General features: G+C 40.4%; 2 protein-coding genes across 17 annotated transcripts in view; both read right to left on the bottom strand.

The window, feature by feature from the left end:
* camk2g2 (calcium/calmodulin-dependent protein kinase (CaM kinase) II gamma 2) overlaps positions 1-5,752 on the bottom strand; it is a 69,455-nt gene extending 63,703 nt beyond the window's left edge. For 12 of the 16 annotated variants that reach the window (XM_074675457.1, XM_074675458.1, XM_074675456.1 and 9 more), the window contains exons 1-2: positions 5,544-5,752; positions 557-651 (exon numbers count right to left, since the gene is read on the bottom strand). In XM_074675457.1, coding sequence (XP_074531558.1) covers positions 557-651; positions 5,544-5,608 — 160 coding nt within the window. In that variant the 5' untranslated portion in view covers positions 5,609-5,752. The remainder of the gene's footprint in view (positions 1-556; positions 652-5,543) is intronic. The other 4 variants (XM_074675462.1, XM_074675468.1, XM_074675470.1 and 1 more) reach the window with 1 other exon arrangement.
* Positions 5,753-12,908: 7,156 nt separating this feature from the next.
* On the bottom strand, positions 12,909-16,065 carry LOC141795323 (arylsulfatase I). Its single transcript, XM_074676159.1, has 3 exons — positions 15,761-16,065; positions 14,795-15,127; positions 12,909-14,702 (listed from the first exon to the last, which is right to left on the bottom strand). Exons 1-3 carry the CDS (start codon positions 16,063-16,065, stop codon positions 13,622-13,624), a joined length of 1,719 nt encoding a protein of 572 aa, XP_074532260.1. The 3' UTR covers positions 12,909-13,621.
* Positions 16,066-16,628: the final 563 nt, after the last annotated feature.

Here is a 16,628-nt window from a genome sequence, read left to right as displayed (position 1 = left end):
GGGACAAAGCACGTACTCTCTATGCCTCTCGCTGTTCAGGAAATGAAGCAACAAAAATCCAGCTGACTTGTCTGAAGTGCAGTCACCATCAGTTAACATTTCTTGTTGACTGCAGTGTTTCCCCTATCATAATGTTTGGGGGGAGAAACAGCAACACCCAACCCCCTTGGAAGTCAGGTTGATTTAATTCTCTTTATGGCGCCACATCAAATCAGAAGTTGGGTTGCTCCTCTCATAAATCAGGTCTTAACTTTGTTTTTTAAGAGAGTAAACAGTAGGGCTGGGAAAACATGCTATTTTCTGCAATTTGTTTTCATTGTGACTTTTGGGGCGCTGACTTGATTTAAATTCAGATTCTTTGTTATTAACGGTTTTTGCGATTTTTAGTTTGCTTTTCAACACCAGACCATGTGAAAAGGTTAAATGATGATAATGTTTACAGACTATATCAGGAGCCATATTTTCCCATAAAATGCACATCCCCCCAAGACTGCAAACCTAGGGGAAACACTGGACTCACTGTAATGCTACACAATGAAGTATCAGCAACACTTACCTCTGGCTGAGAGCTTTTTTGTGTTAATAATTTTAGCAGCATACTCCTGGCCGGTGGACTTCTTGACACAGCGACGAACGACTGAAAAGGCACCCCTGGTAAAGAAGCAAACAATAGTTCAGATGACAGATCAGAGACAGCTTTTTGATAACATTGTAAAAATGTGTGTCTGTGTGTGTGTGTGTGTGTGTGTGTGTGTGTGTGTGTGTGTGTGTGTGTGTGTGTGTGTGTGTGTGTGTGTGTGTGTGTGAAAGGACGAAGTGAATTAACGACGCGCTTGACATAAAAAGGGCATGCATTAATCACACTGAACTAAAGAAAGGAAGGGAGTCACATACATTATTAATACTGTCTGATATTCTGAGTATGAGATGTGAGAAGAGGTCTGCTGTGCTCTTGTTTGACAGAGGAGCATGAGAGAGAGAGAGATCACTCATTAACGCACAAGAAGAAATGTTGAAATTGGATTTGACATATGTGCAGAGGTCACAAGACACGCTGCGTCAGGTAAACAAAGTGAAGCACAGTGTGCTTCTCATTTTTGCCTGTGGAACACAGTAAGGATCAGGGCTGTGAAATTGCGGGTAAACCCACAGTACAATAGCTGATTCCTGATGTTAGCAGGAACAATAACATCTCAGCCAAGTAACAGTGCAGGTGTGGTAACTAAAAAATTCAGAACAATTATATGATGATGCATCACAAAACCTGGACCGCTGAGGATAATGCTTGTAAATAATGTGTGATGACATCAGAGCAGCCATGTTGAGTTACTGTATGTGATAATGTGTATGGCAAGCCCTTTTAACATATAATAGCTACATTTGACTCTCCGGAATTAACATTATAGATATCAACAACATAATTATGACTAGTCAAAATTCAATTTTGACAAGTCAAAAATACAGTTGAAGATTTCTATAATTCAGTTAAGACTAGTCACAATGACAGTTAGAGATATCTGTAACTCAGTTTCCACTAGTCAAAACTGAGTTACAGATATGTGCAATGACTCCCCGAAAGCTGCCCTTCGCCTCGTCACGCATCCTAAATGTCACTTGCAGATATCGCTAATTCAGTTTTGACTATCCAGAATTACAGTTAAAGATATCTTAAATGTGATTTGGACCGTCAGAAATGTGTTCATTACGCTGGACATGCGAGGCTTCCCATTGGATACTGACCCAAATAAACTGGAGGAGAGAAGTGCAAAAATCATTTCAACAGTTTTCTTAGCAGAAGAAATGTTGATTGCTGTCATCGACAAAATTTAGAAAATGCCATTAAATAGAACAAATTTATAATCAGGGACTTTGTGGGGAACAAGAACTACGTTCACTGCAGCAAGCCCCTCCTCCTATACCTGTCATAACTTTTGTCATCATTACAGAAATCTGCAACATCAATTCGCATAGTCGAAACTCTGTTTCAAGATATCTGTAATTACATTTTGACTCGTCAAAATAAAAGTTTAAGATATCTCGAATTTGAGATATGTCTAACCACAATTAACTTAAAGATATCTGTAACTTGATTATAGATATCTGCAACTAAATTATGGCTATCCATAAATCTAGTTGCAGATATCTACAATTTCATTCTGACTAGGCATAATTCCAGTTCAAGATATCTTTAATTACATTTTGACTAGTCAAAATGTAATTAAAGATATCTATAAATGCTATTTTAGATATCTTTAATGGAAGGGGTTAAAGATATCTTGATTTGGAATTGTGACTAGCTAGAATGAAATTGTAGATATCTGCAACTAGATTTATGGATAGTCATAATTTAGTTGCAGATATCCACATCTCACATTGTGGCTATCCATAATTGAATTTAAGATATCTGTAATGAGAAACCCCACACACATGAATGGGGAAAGGGGGTGATTTGTCCTAGGAGGAATTAAGTTGTGGATATCTGAAATTACAATTGTGGATAGGAATAATTTCATTGTGGATATTCGAAATGTTCAATTTGACGAGGAAGAATTGAATTGCGGATATCTGTATTACATATCCAGACTAGCTATTAAATGTTAAAAGAGCTTACCATGCTGTGTGTCTAATTGACCTATGGCTAAGTCCCGCCCTCAGATGAGATAAGCCAATCACAGCATGTATAGCCATTCAATACATTTAGACATTCATTCTCTGCCTGGAAATTCATTGAAATGCATTGCAGAAAGTCCATTTTTTTTGGTTTCATAAGGTTTTCGTGAGAATTCTACTTGAAAAATGGTTAAACATGGTTTATAGGGTATTGGGAAACTGGGTTTATTTTTCACCCTTTCCTAAGCCACATGTCATCAGAGAAAAGTGTCTTCTCTGGATAGAGTTGTGTAGACCACAACAGCCACTCAATGCAAATAAAATTAACAAGGGCATCTACATCTGTACTCAGGCAAGTCAACATTGTATTCCAGGCAACACACTTTCATTCTGATGGAAAGAAATATAAGATTATCTTGAAAATCTCTGACATTAGCCAACATTGCTCTAAGATTTTGATTTTTTGGAGAAATGTAGTCAAAAGTTTATTACAGATGGTTGGGTTTAACATTCCTTTGACCTCAACAATTCACATACTTGGATAATATCCCAAAAACCTCATCAGAACAAAGAAACAATCTGTAATTGTTGACTTTGTTCTTCTCCATGCAAAAAGAGTGATTGCACTATATTGGAAAAATGTCGAACCACCTTCACTGGCAACATGGAAGAAGGAGTTGATGACTTGTCTTGGACTTGACAGATTGACATACATTGTTAAAAGTAAAAAAGAGGAGTTTGCCTGTATTTGGGATTCATTCATGTCATTCTTGACTAATGAAAGGGATAACACTGACTGAATAACATTATGAAATGATCCTGCCTTTTTATTTATTTAGCTTTTCTCTTTATTATCATTTTTGAAAAATTATTATTATTATTAATTTTATTGCTATAATTATTTTTCTTCTTTTTCTTCTTCTTCTTCTTCTTCTTATTATTATTATTATTGTGTATTTTCATTATTTATTATTATTATTATTATTATTTTAGTGTATGTGTGAATGAGCAATTGTTTGAGGGGACATAAATGAAAATGTTTGTACATTTGATACAAAGTTTGATATGTATCTAAAACTTTAATAAAAATATTGTTTAAAAAAAAACAACATTAGCCAACATTAGCTAAAGTTAGCCTAATGTTGGCTACTGGCTGCATTGTTCATCATGTCACTTTGTTTGTTAACTTCTGGTGCTTAGATTCATTAGCTTATCAGTAATAGCCAAGAAAACAAAGGTTATAGGTTATAACAAATGTTATACAGAACGATTCAAAATAAATACTACAGCACCAAACTAATGGAGAGAAACTCTCTTGTTTAAGATGGTGAAAAGTCTGCTATATTCCTCTCACATTCTGAGCCAAAAACTTCAGTGGTGATGGCGATGGTGACGACGATGATGGTGGTGCGGTTTATCATGATGCACTGGGACCTGTAAATATCTGCTTGTACGTAAAGCTTTTTATCAACCTTCTGAACAATAAATTAGTTAGACCCTTAAGGTGACTTCTAAAAGTTGATATGTGATCTTTCTGTCTCTGAAAAAAATCAACAATGGCCTCCTGCGAAATGTCTCCTGCTGTGACATTTGCCATAGTGTGTCTAAGTGAGTGGAGGGGGCGTGCCTTAGCCAACAGTCAATTTGGGGGTTCAGTTCAGAGCCCTGTGCTATTTTTAAGTCAAATCTTTGTCATTGTAATAAATCTGTATCACTTGAGTCACAATCATGATGATGAATCTATGATGTAGTACACACCCCCTACTTGGTGTACACAAATCTGTTGGTAAAGTTTATAGATTCCATTGCTCTGCCAGTAGTCTGTTCAAAATCATTAGCCCTTTTTTAGAGACTCCCAAACAGTTCCTTAACAATGCCCTACCACTACTCCATCTTTTGGAGTTTTACATCTTACTCCATGATGGCATAATATTGTTGTCAGTTAGCCACAGAACGGCCTTGACCGAGACATCACAGCACCACAGAGCTAAAGTAATCCCATTTTGAACTAAGTGTGTAACAGGAGCTGGAGTCTGAGATGACTGAACCAAGCATGGTAGCAAGGTTTTTTTTTCTTTTTTCCTTTTACTGAGTAACAAACTTTTGGAGTACACAAGTAATGGGCTGTCCTTTATCAGTGTTAAAAAAGACGTGGCAATATCATTTTTGGGATAATAACTGCAGGAGAAAATCGTGTACAGTTCAACTGCATTCGTAGCCTGCTGCTGTTATTGCACAGAATGCTCCTTTAACCTCATGCTGTCGGCTGTATTGGTAGGCGGAGCAGCTGTATTAGCCACACGCAGAGATTAGATGTTACAAAGTGGCTTTGTAGCCAGGATGTACTCGGTAACCTATGCATCCTCTCGTGTTTTAATCCTGAGTGTCGTATTAGCGCATGACAAAGATGTGCAACCGCAACAGTGTTGTTTTTTTTTTCTTGCAGCAAAACCTCGTCTTCATGCTTTCATGCTCGTGACTTGACATATACAGTAGCTCTGCAGTCTGCTCAGAAATGCACAAAAACAGCGCTGAATGATTGAACAGGAGCGCGAGGATGCCACCAGGCAACGGCGCGTGCTACCTGCGGATAGATTGACAAACAAGTTGGTCCGAAACGCGGATGTTTCTCACCTGAACTGTTACAAAGAGAGTCGCTAATGGTGCAGTACACCTTTAAACACGCATTCGAGGATTAAATACAAGCCTTCGTGGTACTAACATGAACCTGCCAGCAGCTTATTGTTGCTAAGGTGTTTCCCAATACCCTTCCTTGGATTTTTGACAGCCCCTCTCGTGCCCTGTCAACACTGAAGTAAACGCGCACAATGGCAGCAACAGAGAAGGAAAAACGTGCAAACACACACACACAAACGTACGCACACACATTAAATGCAACAAGAGCTGCAGCAGCGCAATTTACGGTGACTTACTTCCCGAGCTCCTCGTACAGCTGATATTCGTCTGTGAATCTGGTCGAGGTTACCACTGTAGCCATGTTGACTGGAGTGACGAGGGGAGAAGGGGGAATCGGCTCGCGCTGTAGTGGCCGCCTCGCGCAGGTTTCGGGAGGAGAGCTCGTGAAAGCAGTGTGAGGGGGAAGAGAGGCTCGAGCTCGCAGAGAGGAGCAGGGAGTGGGAGGAGAGAGACGGAGGAGAGGGAGGGGGTGAGGGAAGCCTAGCTGTAGTAACAAAGATCCTCTATTGATAAAAGAGTAACACTGTGAATAAAAAGAAGAACAGATTGTAAAAACTGCATTTGCAAAAGCGTTTGCATTCTAATTTTATGTATGACCTGATCATAGTAGTTTTGGGTTGTTTTCTTGAAAAAATTGACAATTCCTACTTGATAGTAATGGTATACAATTATGTCATTTATATGTTGCAATGAAAATTAAAAATCACTATAAGCCAATCGAGTGCTGCTACAAGTCTCTAGGTTTAGAAACCTCACACTTTAAATCGTTAAACGACGGCGTTTTAAATAACGATTTTTGATGTGTATCTCATTACTTTTTAACTTCCTCTACTATTTTCTTATTTTTATGTTGTATAGAATAGTTTTGCTCAACAAAGAACTTATAAGGAGCTCCTGCTCTCATTATGTCATAATGTTTGGGTGTAAGTTATAACCAAAGAATTAAGGTAAGCTACATAAAAGCATATAGAGGTAGCCTAAGGGGGTAGAAGAAGAAGAAGAAGAAAAAGAAGAAGAAGAAGAAGAAGCAAAGCCTATCTATTCAATAGTTTGTCAAATATTTCTACATTCATCTGCTACGTTTTTGCTTTCGTTTTCCTCTTCTCAAACAAACTACAAATATTATCAGAGTGATACATCTTTCTGCTTTCTCTTTTCTGGCAGTGGTGAGGATGAAAGCCACGCGAGATCTTTTTCTGATGGACTCAGAGCATCAGATTCAGGTTCAGCTTTATCATATTTTCCCTCTATTTCTTGAGTGTATTCTCAAAGAAATAAACTGACACCAGATCAGATGGTAAGAGCTGCATCTATGGAAGGAGTCAGTCATGAAGGGAGATGTAATGCCGCAATATTTTAATACTGGCACAAAGCAATGAGCTGAATTAACTTTATACTGTGGTTTTTCATTTCCCAAACATAGCCTCCTCTTAAACTGAGGGATTCATTTACATCTAAACACCCCCTAAATAATCATTAATAACAGATATTATATGATCACTATTGCCTGCGTACATGAGGCATCTTCTCATGTAACACACACACACACACACACTGCAGTAGATACAAAAACCTCATGAAATATAATCTTAGTTTTCAAATTTCTGTTTCCGATTCTATCATTATGTAGCATTAAAGATTTGTTATGGAAACATTTCATTATTGGTATAAACCTTACTTATGATATCCTGAAGTATTATTTTCAAAAATTAAATTTTGAGCTGAAGGAGACAGAATTCACCCATTTACTGAGTTAATTGCACAAGCCTGTCTCTTCAGGAACAAGATATTCTGATTTCTCCTTTACTGTCCTTAAAGTACCTAAGCAGCACTAATTTAATTATTTTTTGAAAATGTCAAAATAACAATTTAATGATCACGTGTGCTCCTTTTCCCTCCTATTCTTTCATTCTGTCTAGTCCAGGTCATGCCACAGTGTGTAAGTATTGCCTTTCGGGCTAACACTGAAGCTGCATATTCGCTCCAACTTAACAGCCAAATGCATAGGCCTTCATTTATGTTTTATGCCTGTGTACCTGTCTGTTTTCATAACCCCACCCCACCCCAGCCCACTAGAAACTGTCCGCAGCATTTTCACTAAGGAATAAAAGGAATGACTGAAATACAAAAAAGAGACAAAAATCGTCTGTCCAGGGGATTTGTAAACACAGCTATCAGTGTATATAAGTTACATGGGTTATGTAATGCTGCACTGTAAAGGTTCATCTGAGCTTTCATTAATATCTTATGAAGGGTATTAATATATCCTCTAGGCACTGCGCTGAAGTGTATGTAAGTGGGTAATTACGGCTGCACACATCCCAGCAAGGTGACGTGAAATGCTTGTGTTTGGAACATGTGCTCTGAACTCTTTGTGCTTTATGCACAAGGTTCACACCTTAAAAACATCCTTGTTTTTTCTCATACTGGTGTAGACACTATGCTTTCATAGTAAATAGAAAAATATTTAGACTATTTTGTTACAAAGATACATTTTGAAGGTTCCTTACCAGTGTACTAGATGCCTGAGTTTTACCAGTGCTCCCAATCACCTAATGATTGGTCACCTTCATTGACAGTTTGTCTGTGCAGTCAATAGCTCCACACTATGTTGTACTACTGTCTTTTAGGCCCTCGTGATTGTTCCAGTAAATAACCATCCATCCTCAGATGGTCTTTGTCTGCGTTTATGTCTCCATGCAGATCACCAAAAGTTTTAAATAAAACAACTCATTGGAAAATATTGGCATTTTTATATTCTGTGCTTGCACTGTGATGTCTCCCCGCTTTTTGAGTCAAACCATGAAATAAATTGATCATGTTGTGTGTGAAAACACATGTACGTAGCCTTTTCTTCTCGTCTTCACTCTGCTCTGCCTCTGAACTGTGGGTGTGAATCTGGTACAGTGTTTAGAGAGCTCTGCTGGTGATTAATGAGTGTTTGCAGTGAGCACAGGAGCACTGCGGCCACTTTCTGCCATAATTACAGGGAGCCGCACCGATATGAAAGCCTAATTAGTAGGAGTTCAGAGGTACCGTCCTATTAATTGCTGAATGGCTGTGTTTCTTTGTGATATGCCTGTCAGACGAGTCTTGGACAGGCTATGCAGTGACAGGTTGAAGGGTGGGTGGTAACAGCAGTACAGAGCAGCGGTTCTTAAACTCGTGACCCCTTTAAATGAAGCAGTTTTGTTGCAACACACAACCATCTCCACCACAAAAACTATTTTCCCTGTAACCTGATTATTTCACTCATTTAGGCTAACTGTTAGGAGCACTGAATTTGTAGTGTTCTTACATTCAGCGAATAATGCCTGATAAGGGGTTTCATTACTGATACTTTTCTGAAATTTAGAAATTTATAGCATGAAAAAGCACAAACCCTTCCTTATAAAGATGCTTAATTTCCTTGTAAATTCTATTCAGTTGTTTTTATCAACTGTCTCAAAACAACCTGTGATTAGCATTTTTGGAACCTACAGGCTATTGTCTAACATGAAGCCCATGGGAGTAGCAGCCAATCTTTTGAGGCTCTTTGTGTTGTTAGCTATTTAATTCCAGCAGATTGCGTTTTCCCAGTTGGGCTATACACAGACTGTTTTCCTTCACTCACACAATGAAAAAAACATATTGAAAGAGGGAGACACTCAAAGTTCAATAGAATTCAGTTCCACAGCCAAATTGATTAAGCGACCTAGTGATCCAAAGAAGTCCTCTACATTTCTGGATCATGTTTGTGTATGGATCCCCTGCATGGTATGGTTTTAATCTGTGTTTATGAATGTAGCCTCTAACTGTGTTCACAGACAATTGTTCGATCAGATTTTGAGTCTATGCAGTGATATCCATGACAGTCACGTCTTTCTTAAGTAGTGCTGCCTGATGGCCTAAAGATCATGGACATTCAGCGCTGGTCAGTCTCGTCCCTTTGTACAGATATGTAGATTATCTGAATATTTTGAAGGTATTATGCATGGTAGATGATGAATCTTTGCAATTTTACACTGAGGAACATTATCCTAAAAAATGTAGAACTTTTTGCTCACGCAGTCTCTCACAGAGGGATGAACCACTTCCAATTTTTTACATGGGAGATTTGGCCTTAAGTGATTGGCCTTTTACTTAGTCATGTCAGTGTATCAAGCTGGGAGATGCTACACCAGGTTGTAATATTTTGTCTAAGTTTTTTTTTTTTTCAATTAATGTCAGTTTAAATTTAGTTGCAGGCACAAAATTTAAAATGAATGCAATGTTTTTCACGAAAAATATGTAGATTTTCAGTCTTATAATTTGATATGTTGTCCGTACACTATACGTTCAATTAAATGATGGGTTTAAATGAATTGCAAGCCCTCACAATCTACCATTTTCTTCCAATGTTTTATAAGAAAAAATAACCTTTTAGAAATTGGAGTTGCAGATCTTATTTGGAAGAACATGCATAATCAGCTTGCTCTGTTGCTCCTATGCTCCTAAATTCCATTTCCACAGTAATGATATTGTCCAGCCGTGTTTTGGGGCCTTAGAGGATGGAGGAGAGTGACTCATTCTACAGGAATGTCAGCTTGGCTTAGAGCTGCACTGCATATATTTCAAGAATCTCTCCTCCTGCATGGTTTTAATGAGTGTGTCTGTGTGTATGCGTGTGTAAATCTGAGGGAGTAAACAATTCTTTGACACAACACATAAGTCAACTTCTCTTTTTGCTGTTGAGCAGCTTTGAGATTGCTGACTTGGTATAACTCAGTATTTTTTGGTCCAAGTCTAAACCTCAATAGTTTTTTTTAACACTCTGTATGGTATTGAACATTAGACTGGACATTATATTGTATATAATAAAAGCACAACAGGGCGGTTGCACCGTGTAATGTTCCGCAGTTTAAGATGCTGATTTGAAAAGTGTGTCCCAGTCAAGTCTTTGATACATCTCCCTCGCTGACTCCAAAAGAATAGCTGCATTTACTCAAAGTGTGAGGAAAATAGCCAAATCAAGGCTACTACTTGAAACTAAAGATTGCTTTTAAAAAAGTGTAACTAGCCTATAGTGAATAACTTCACGACTCTACCTTCAACTGGTTATCCAACAGTGGATATGACAGCTCTCACCCACGTACTGGATCGCAGTGTGTTCAGTTGTGTGCATGTCTATGTGTGTTAGTGTGTGTGACACCTCCTCCGTGGTTTATATCATCTGATGGTGCCTTACTTCCACAAGCTATCAGAGTGTACTGGGAATCAGATGAGTGGGCATCTAATGATTGTCTTCTGCAGCTCCTCACATGTGAAGGACTCAGAGGGTCTATGAGCAACATACCTACTGTTAACCCGCTGCTGTCTGATCAAATCTCATCATCATAAGACCCAAATTCTGCTGGTATGGACATATTAGAGAGGAGGATGGAGCACTTCCAGCTTCAGTACTTCAATGGTACAACAGATGTCCATAACATTTTGGATGGTGGTGCTGAATGAAAAGTGAAGAAATCATTAAAGGGCAACACCGTTTTATTGACACCTGGACCTTATTTATAGGTGTGTGGATGCTCATATACTCACACAGACAAACATTGTGCAGCTCGGAGTCCTTCAGAAGTTATTTAGATCCTACCGATTTTAGCCGCACTTAGCGGGGGCCACGGCAAGGGAGCTTCAGCGCGGGACATAATCTCTGCAAAATCGCTCATTTCGGCTAAATTTTTTTATCCTTCGCCAGTGCTACCATAAAGTCAGCTCTTCTACCGTCTTCAGGTGGGTCAGCTGACCCAGAGCTGACCTGGTAAACAAACGTTTGACGGTTGTCCTTACTGGTTTGAGCCTGAGTACACGGACGAGGAGCTCCATGAAAGAAGGATGCAGAGGGAGAGACGAAGAGCTGGCTCGAGAACAACAAACAGGAGCATGTCCACAACTCAATGCGAACTGGTGGTGCGCTTGTGGACAGTGTTCGCCTATGGCAACAGAACAGAGTGTGTTTGTGATAACGATGGATAGCGATGGATGAAAAAACATAGCCAAGATTATGTCCCGCGCTGAAGCTCCCTTGCCGTGGCCCCCGCTAAGTGCGGCTAAAATCGGCTGGATCTAAATAACTTCTGAAGGACTCCGAGCTGCACAATGTTTGTCTGAGTGAGTGTATGAGCATGCACACACCTATAAATAAGGTCCAGGTGTAAAAAAAATACGAGTTGCCCTTTAGGGGTATTGGGTACCATCCTCTTGTGGTCTTGAAGAGATGTACAATTATTTTGCTTGTCACAGATTTAGAAAATGTGTAGACCAAAGTGTTGGAAAGAGCAACAAAATAGAACAAGAGACAAAGACTCTTTGCTAGCCTGGCTAAAAGTGTGACCAGTCTGGTCATGGATGTATAGCACTGGTTGTTTGAACAGCAAGTTTAATCAAAGAGTGTGGCTAACATTAGCAGAGCTAGCACCCCAGCCTACAGTACTTCCTGTGGGTTAACAACCCCATGCCTGTGCTGCTCTCAATGGTTTGGTAAACCATTGCATGGAAGGCTTGTTTTCAGAGATAAGATGGTTCCTATTTTTGATGGCATCAAAGCTTGTCCTTAAAAAATTGTACTTATTTATTTATTTTTTTCACTACAATCACTAGACACTGTACACTGCACTGATGCTTTTTATTCCCTAAAAGCATTTTAACCTGATCTACAGCACAAGCACTCCAGACATGACAGCCCCCTTGACCCCCGGGGAGCTCTCTCCCTCTCCCCTCTGCCCTTTTTATTTAACTGTATGCTACAGAGCTCTGAGCAAAACAATAATATTTCTAAGTCGATCTTCTAAATGAGCACGAACAAGCGAGTGTGATGGGGAGCAAAATGAGAGGGAACGACAAGGGGAGGGTTTGCAGAGGGGATGAGCAAAGAGCTGAGCTATAAATGAAGAGAGGGGGAGGAGGAGAAGTATGAGAGTTGACCGGGGGGGTACGGCGTAGTTGAATATTCATTATCAGGCCACTGGGGAGGAAATCCTGTTGCTGCTGTGTGTGGGATAGCTGCGATACACTCAGACACAATTTGCACACAAACACTCCTTCAAAAGATGGGACACACGTTATTACCATTTTGATTGTGGTCTATATTTTATAAGCCACCTTGTCCTACCTGTCATGCTACATGTCTGGTATAGCAACACTCAAAGACAGATGCATCACATCTTACCAAAAAGATGTGCTACAGAAACAAAACTTCATTTTGTGAGGAGAAGATTTATTGTTTCATACCAACACAAGTTAACAACACTAGCGAGACACTTTTCTTCCAGCCAAACATCCCTACAATAAAGACAAATGTCACATCTTAGCATGTTCGGCTAATCTGTATTCATCTGGAAAATGACAGATCTGTAAAAAAACACAACCTCCTTTGACAGGTTAGGTCATTTGAATACTGTTTATTAATGTATGTATTTATTACATTCCTGTTTTTTAGTCAGAGGACATGGATCAGTGTTCAGCTTTATAAAAACTCACAATTTGAGTTCAGTAGCATCTAAAGGCCCAGAGAAGACTGAAAGCAGCAGCTGAGCTTTAGTTGGTCAGTCACTGCTGCAGGGAATGGACATAATGCTGTGGTCAGAGGTCTTTTAAAGGCAGAGAATTGTCCTGAGCAGATATGAATCAATGCAACCTCTTAAGAACAAAAGGACAAAGTAACATTGGTCAGAAAACATGCACTGTGGGCGTCTTATTGTCTTCCTTAAAGGGTCCTTTCCTTTTCGAAGATTACAAGATGAGACATCATAAGGTCATGTTCTGAGCCTTTTCTTTTCTTCACATCTCTTCAGGCCTCACTTCCACATTCACTCTCTCTCTATCTGTATTAATCAAAGTATTCATGAGGGCAGGCGTACAAACACAATGACACACTCTTTGCTCCCTATGCAGCCTAAAGTCATCTTGCTGCAGTTTTGGCCACAGGACAGTGAGTGAGTCAGCTTGCTCAGTCAGCCGTGGACTCCTGTCTGCTTTATCTTTCAGGCTGCCTGTTAATCAGCTAATCTTCAGAATTAGATTCTGGGTCCATCTGATCTACTGTTTTTGTTTGTCTCATTATATCTGTATTTTTCATGTTCAAGGTGTCACTGTGCTTCAAATAAAGTCCTTTCTTCAATTAATGATTCTCCACATCTCTCCTCACAATGTCATTATTTTCTCTATGCCACTCTTTGACCAAGGCTACCTTTAAACACATCCTTTTAACGTCTGTCTTTAAATCTATTCAGTCAACACTTTGTACAGTTTAGTACCCCTGAAGCACTCTAAACCCTTTGACTGTTAGGTATTGATTAATTTAGAAGATGGTGTTCCTCTGCAGGCGTGACCCAACCTTTTTGAAGAGAGCTTTTAATTTGCATAGTTTGCAGTGCCTAATCTTCATAATCCCTTCTTTCCTGCCATCCCCCTCTCTATTATGACTCTCCTGTCCCTCCAGGCCTAGCCAGGGACTCCACACCCCTCCATGGAGCTCAGGGTCAGCCATTGGATCATCTGGTGGGTTCTTGGCCGTCACTGCAGTCTGGTTGTACTCAGCCAGTCTGGTCAGGAGATGCTTCACCACCTCTGGACGAGCTTCTGCCAGGTCTGATCTTTCGTAGGGATCAGCTGTGACATTAAACAGCCACACTGATTTCCCTGGCACATTGCGCTGCTTCTCCAGTTTCTGCCAACGTTCTGGACCATCAGGAAGAGCCTGTGGTGGTATCCAGTCCCCGTCACCCACATTTCCTGTCAATAGCTTCCAGTCCTCAGCCCGTATTGCCGCCCTTACGGCAGTGTCCCAGATCCCAAACCCGTTGAGTAATGCCTTCTCATATGGCTCCCCAGGCTTCCTGGAGACTGGGTCAATGTTGAACAGTATTTCAGTGCGGGGAGAGACGTGGCCCTCGCTGATGGTCCCCCACACATCATGACCATCCAAGCCATGGTGGAGCCGGAGGGCCCCGGCTAGCCCCAGCAGTGTTGGAAACCAGTCAGAAACATGGATCAATGCTCTGCTGATGACACCCTTCCTCTTCAGAATTGGACTATGCACAAAACCCACAGCCCTAATGCCCCCTTCCCAGTAGGTTCCTTTGCCACCTCTTAGAGGCCAGTTGCTCCCGCCAGAGAGGGGCTGCCCACCGTTATCAGATGAGTAGATCAGAACTGAGTTTTGATAGAGCCCATTAGTCTTCAGTTCCTGAACCACTTGTCCAACCCCATTATCCAGACAGCTCAGCATAGCTGCATAATGACGCCTGAGACGGTTCTCCTGAGAGGTATAGTGGTTAAGAAAATGGTCGGGTACCTGCAAGGGTGTATGGGCAGCCTGAAGGGACAAATAAAGGAAGAGTGGTTGATGGGGGTCGTGGCTCCTCAGGATCTGCTTTGCTCTGGTTTGAAAGAGAAACATTGTTGTTTTTTCTTAGAGTTTTACATTTATCTGTCACAATATGAACAGTTTCATCAATACCTTAGTACTCACCTCTCAATGTAGAGTAAGGTGGAGTAGTTACCCCTCATCTCCCAGGCTGGCCTATCTCCATCATGCAGGTCAAACCCACAGGCCTCAGCCCCGTCACAGCTCCTGTAGGAGAAGTGGTCTCCACTGCCAGTGAGGGTGCCAAGAAAACTCTTGAATCCACGTCCTGTAGGCAGACAGCTCGGCCTGCAAAAGCCTAGGTGCCATTTCCCAACCATGTGTGTGGCATATCCTGCTGCAGCCAGATCCTCAGGGAGGGTAGGAATGTCTGAGGGGAGGCAGAGGGGCTGACGGGATCGGATGATTGAATGCTGGAGCCCAGTGTGAATCTGGTAGCTGTAAAAATGGAATTAGGATTACACAAGATTATCATTATTAATGTATAATAACAGAATTATAAATCTCCCAGATGGTTTGAGACAAATTATTGAATATTGACACCAAGGTATTTTTTTCGGAAGTATCAAATTATCAGTACATTCATAATGTACCTGACAAAACTCTCCAATCTAAACTTAATTTATGCATAGTTAACATTATGTGTTACACAACAGTCTTTGACATCTCTCTCAAAACGTTCACTTAAAAAGAAAAATGCTTAATATGAATTCTTCTTGCTATCATCAAATCAATTAAATGATAATATTAATGATAATATGAAGTCTTGGTACATGCTTTATTCTCAGTCCAGTTGAGAAAGACATTCATTTCTGCTTCTTTCATCTCTAACAGGTGTATTTGGTTTTGATGATTTGATAATGAAGATCCTGAACAAGGTGACACTTAATTTTGTGGCCTCACTAAAAAAGCCATAGGAAGATAGTTCATCACTTGATTCGCAATTAAAGACATGAGCTACAGACGAAAGAACTTTGAAGGCTGTGTGTAACTCTATCATATGAAAACAGATGAAGTAACTGAACCACTCTCTAATTCTGATAGTGATATAACGATGAGGACATTACTCACCGCCCTGTCATGAGTTGACTGCGAGATGGGGAGCAGATAGGCTGGACATAATAGTTTTCAAGTCTGACCCCCTCTGCTGCCAGCTGGTCCAGTTCAGGTGTGCGGATGTCTGAGCCATGGTATCCAATGTCTCCATAACCCTGGTCATCCACCATGATAAAAACAAGGTGAGGTGGCCTGGACGTTTTCCCCTCCCCTGTGCCGACACTGACATTCACAGACGTGCGTTCAGCCAAGCAGCCCGGACCACTGAGCAAGGTCACCCAAACCACCAGGGAAGACAGGGAGCAGATTCCTCCCCCCATCTCCTGTGGAGCTGTAAAACTGCCCACTAAACTCTGCCTGTGTTTTATATTCTGCTTAAACTGCAGTCATTAAATCTCAAATCAGACCGCTGCTGCGAAAAATGAGCAGATCTGTCCGAAAAGCTCATCCAGCCTTTTCTGTCCATGTAGAATGACTTTTCGAGTGGTAGTTTCTGTTTTTGTGAAATGGGGCTGAGCTAGTGGCAGCTGCTGTGGTAGGTGGAGAAAAACCGCTGCATTTGAGAGGGTAAGAAGTTCACAGAGGTGTGTGTATCTGGTGATAACCTGTATGTGGGAGAGAAAAGGAGACAGAGAGGCCTTATTCTTTGCAGTAACTTGCTACATTCTTCTGTATTTGCAGGCGCCTCATACAGTATGATGGCTGGGAAATCAGACATTATATACAGTATATTTTGGATGAAACCTCAACAATTTCCCTTATAAAACAGAGTCCAAATATAAAAAAAAGCAAGACTACAAAAATTTGATGGAAGTTGAGACTGGTTCAAAATGGACATCCTTTCATCTTTTTTTTATACTCTTTTTTTTTTTTTTCTCCTTAC

Source organism: Halichoeres trimaculatus, unplaced genomic scaffold (assembly GCF_033239565.1).
Source record: "Halichoeres trimaculatus isolate MK-OKI-2021-1 unplaced genomic scaffold, fHalTri1.1 fHalTri1_scaffold_8, whole genome shotgun sequence".
Classification (NCBI taxonomy): domain Eukaryota; kingdom Metazoa; phylum Chordata; class Actinopteri; order Labriformes; family Labridae; genus Halichoeres; species Halichoeres trimaculatus.
Note: the sequence above shows the minus strand (reverse complement) of the source record. Positions and strands in the feature narration are given on the sequence as shown.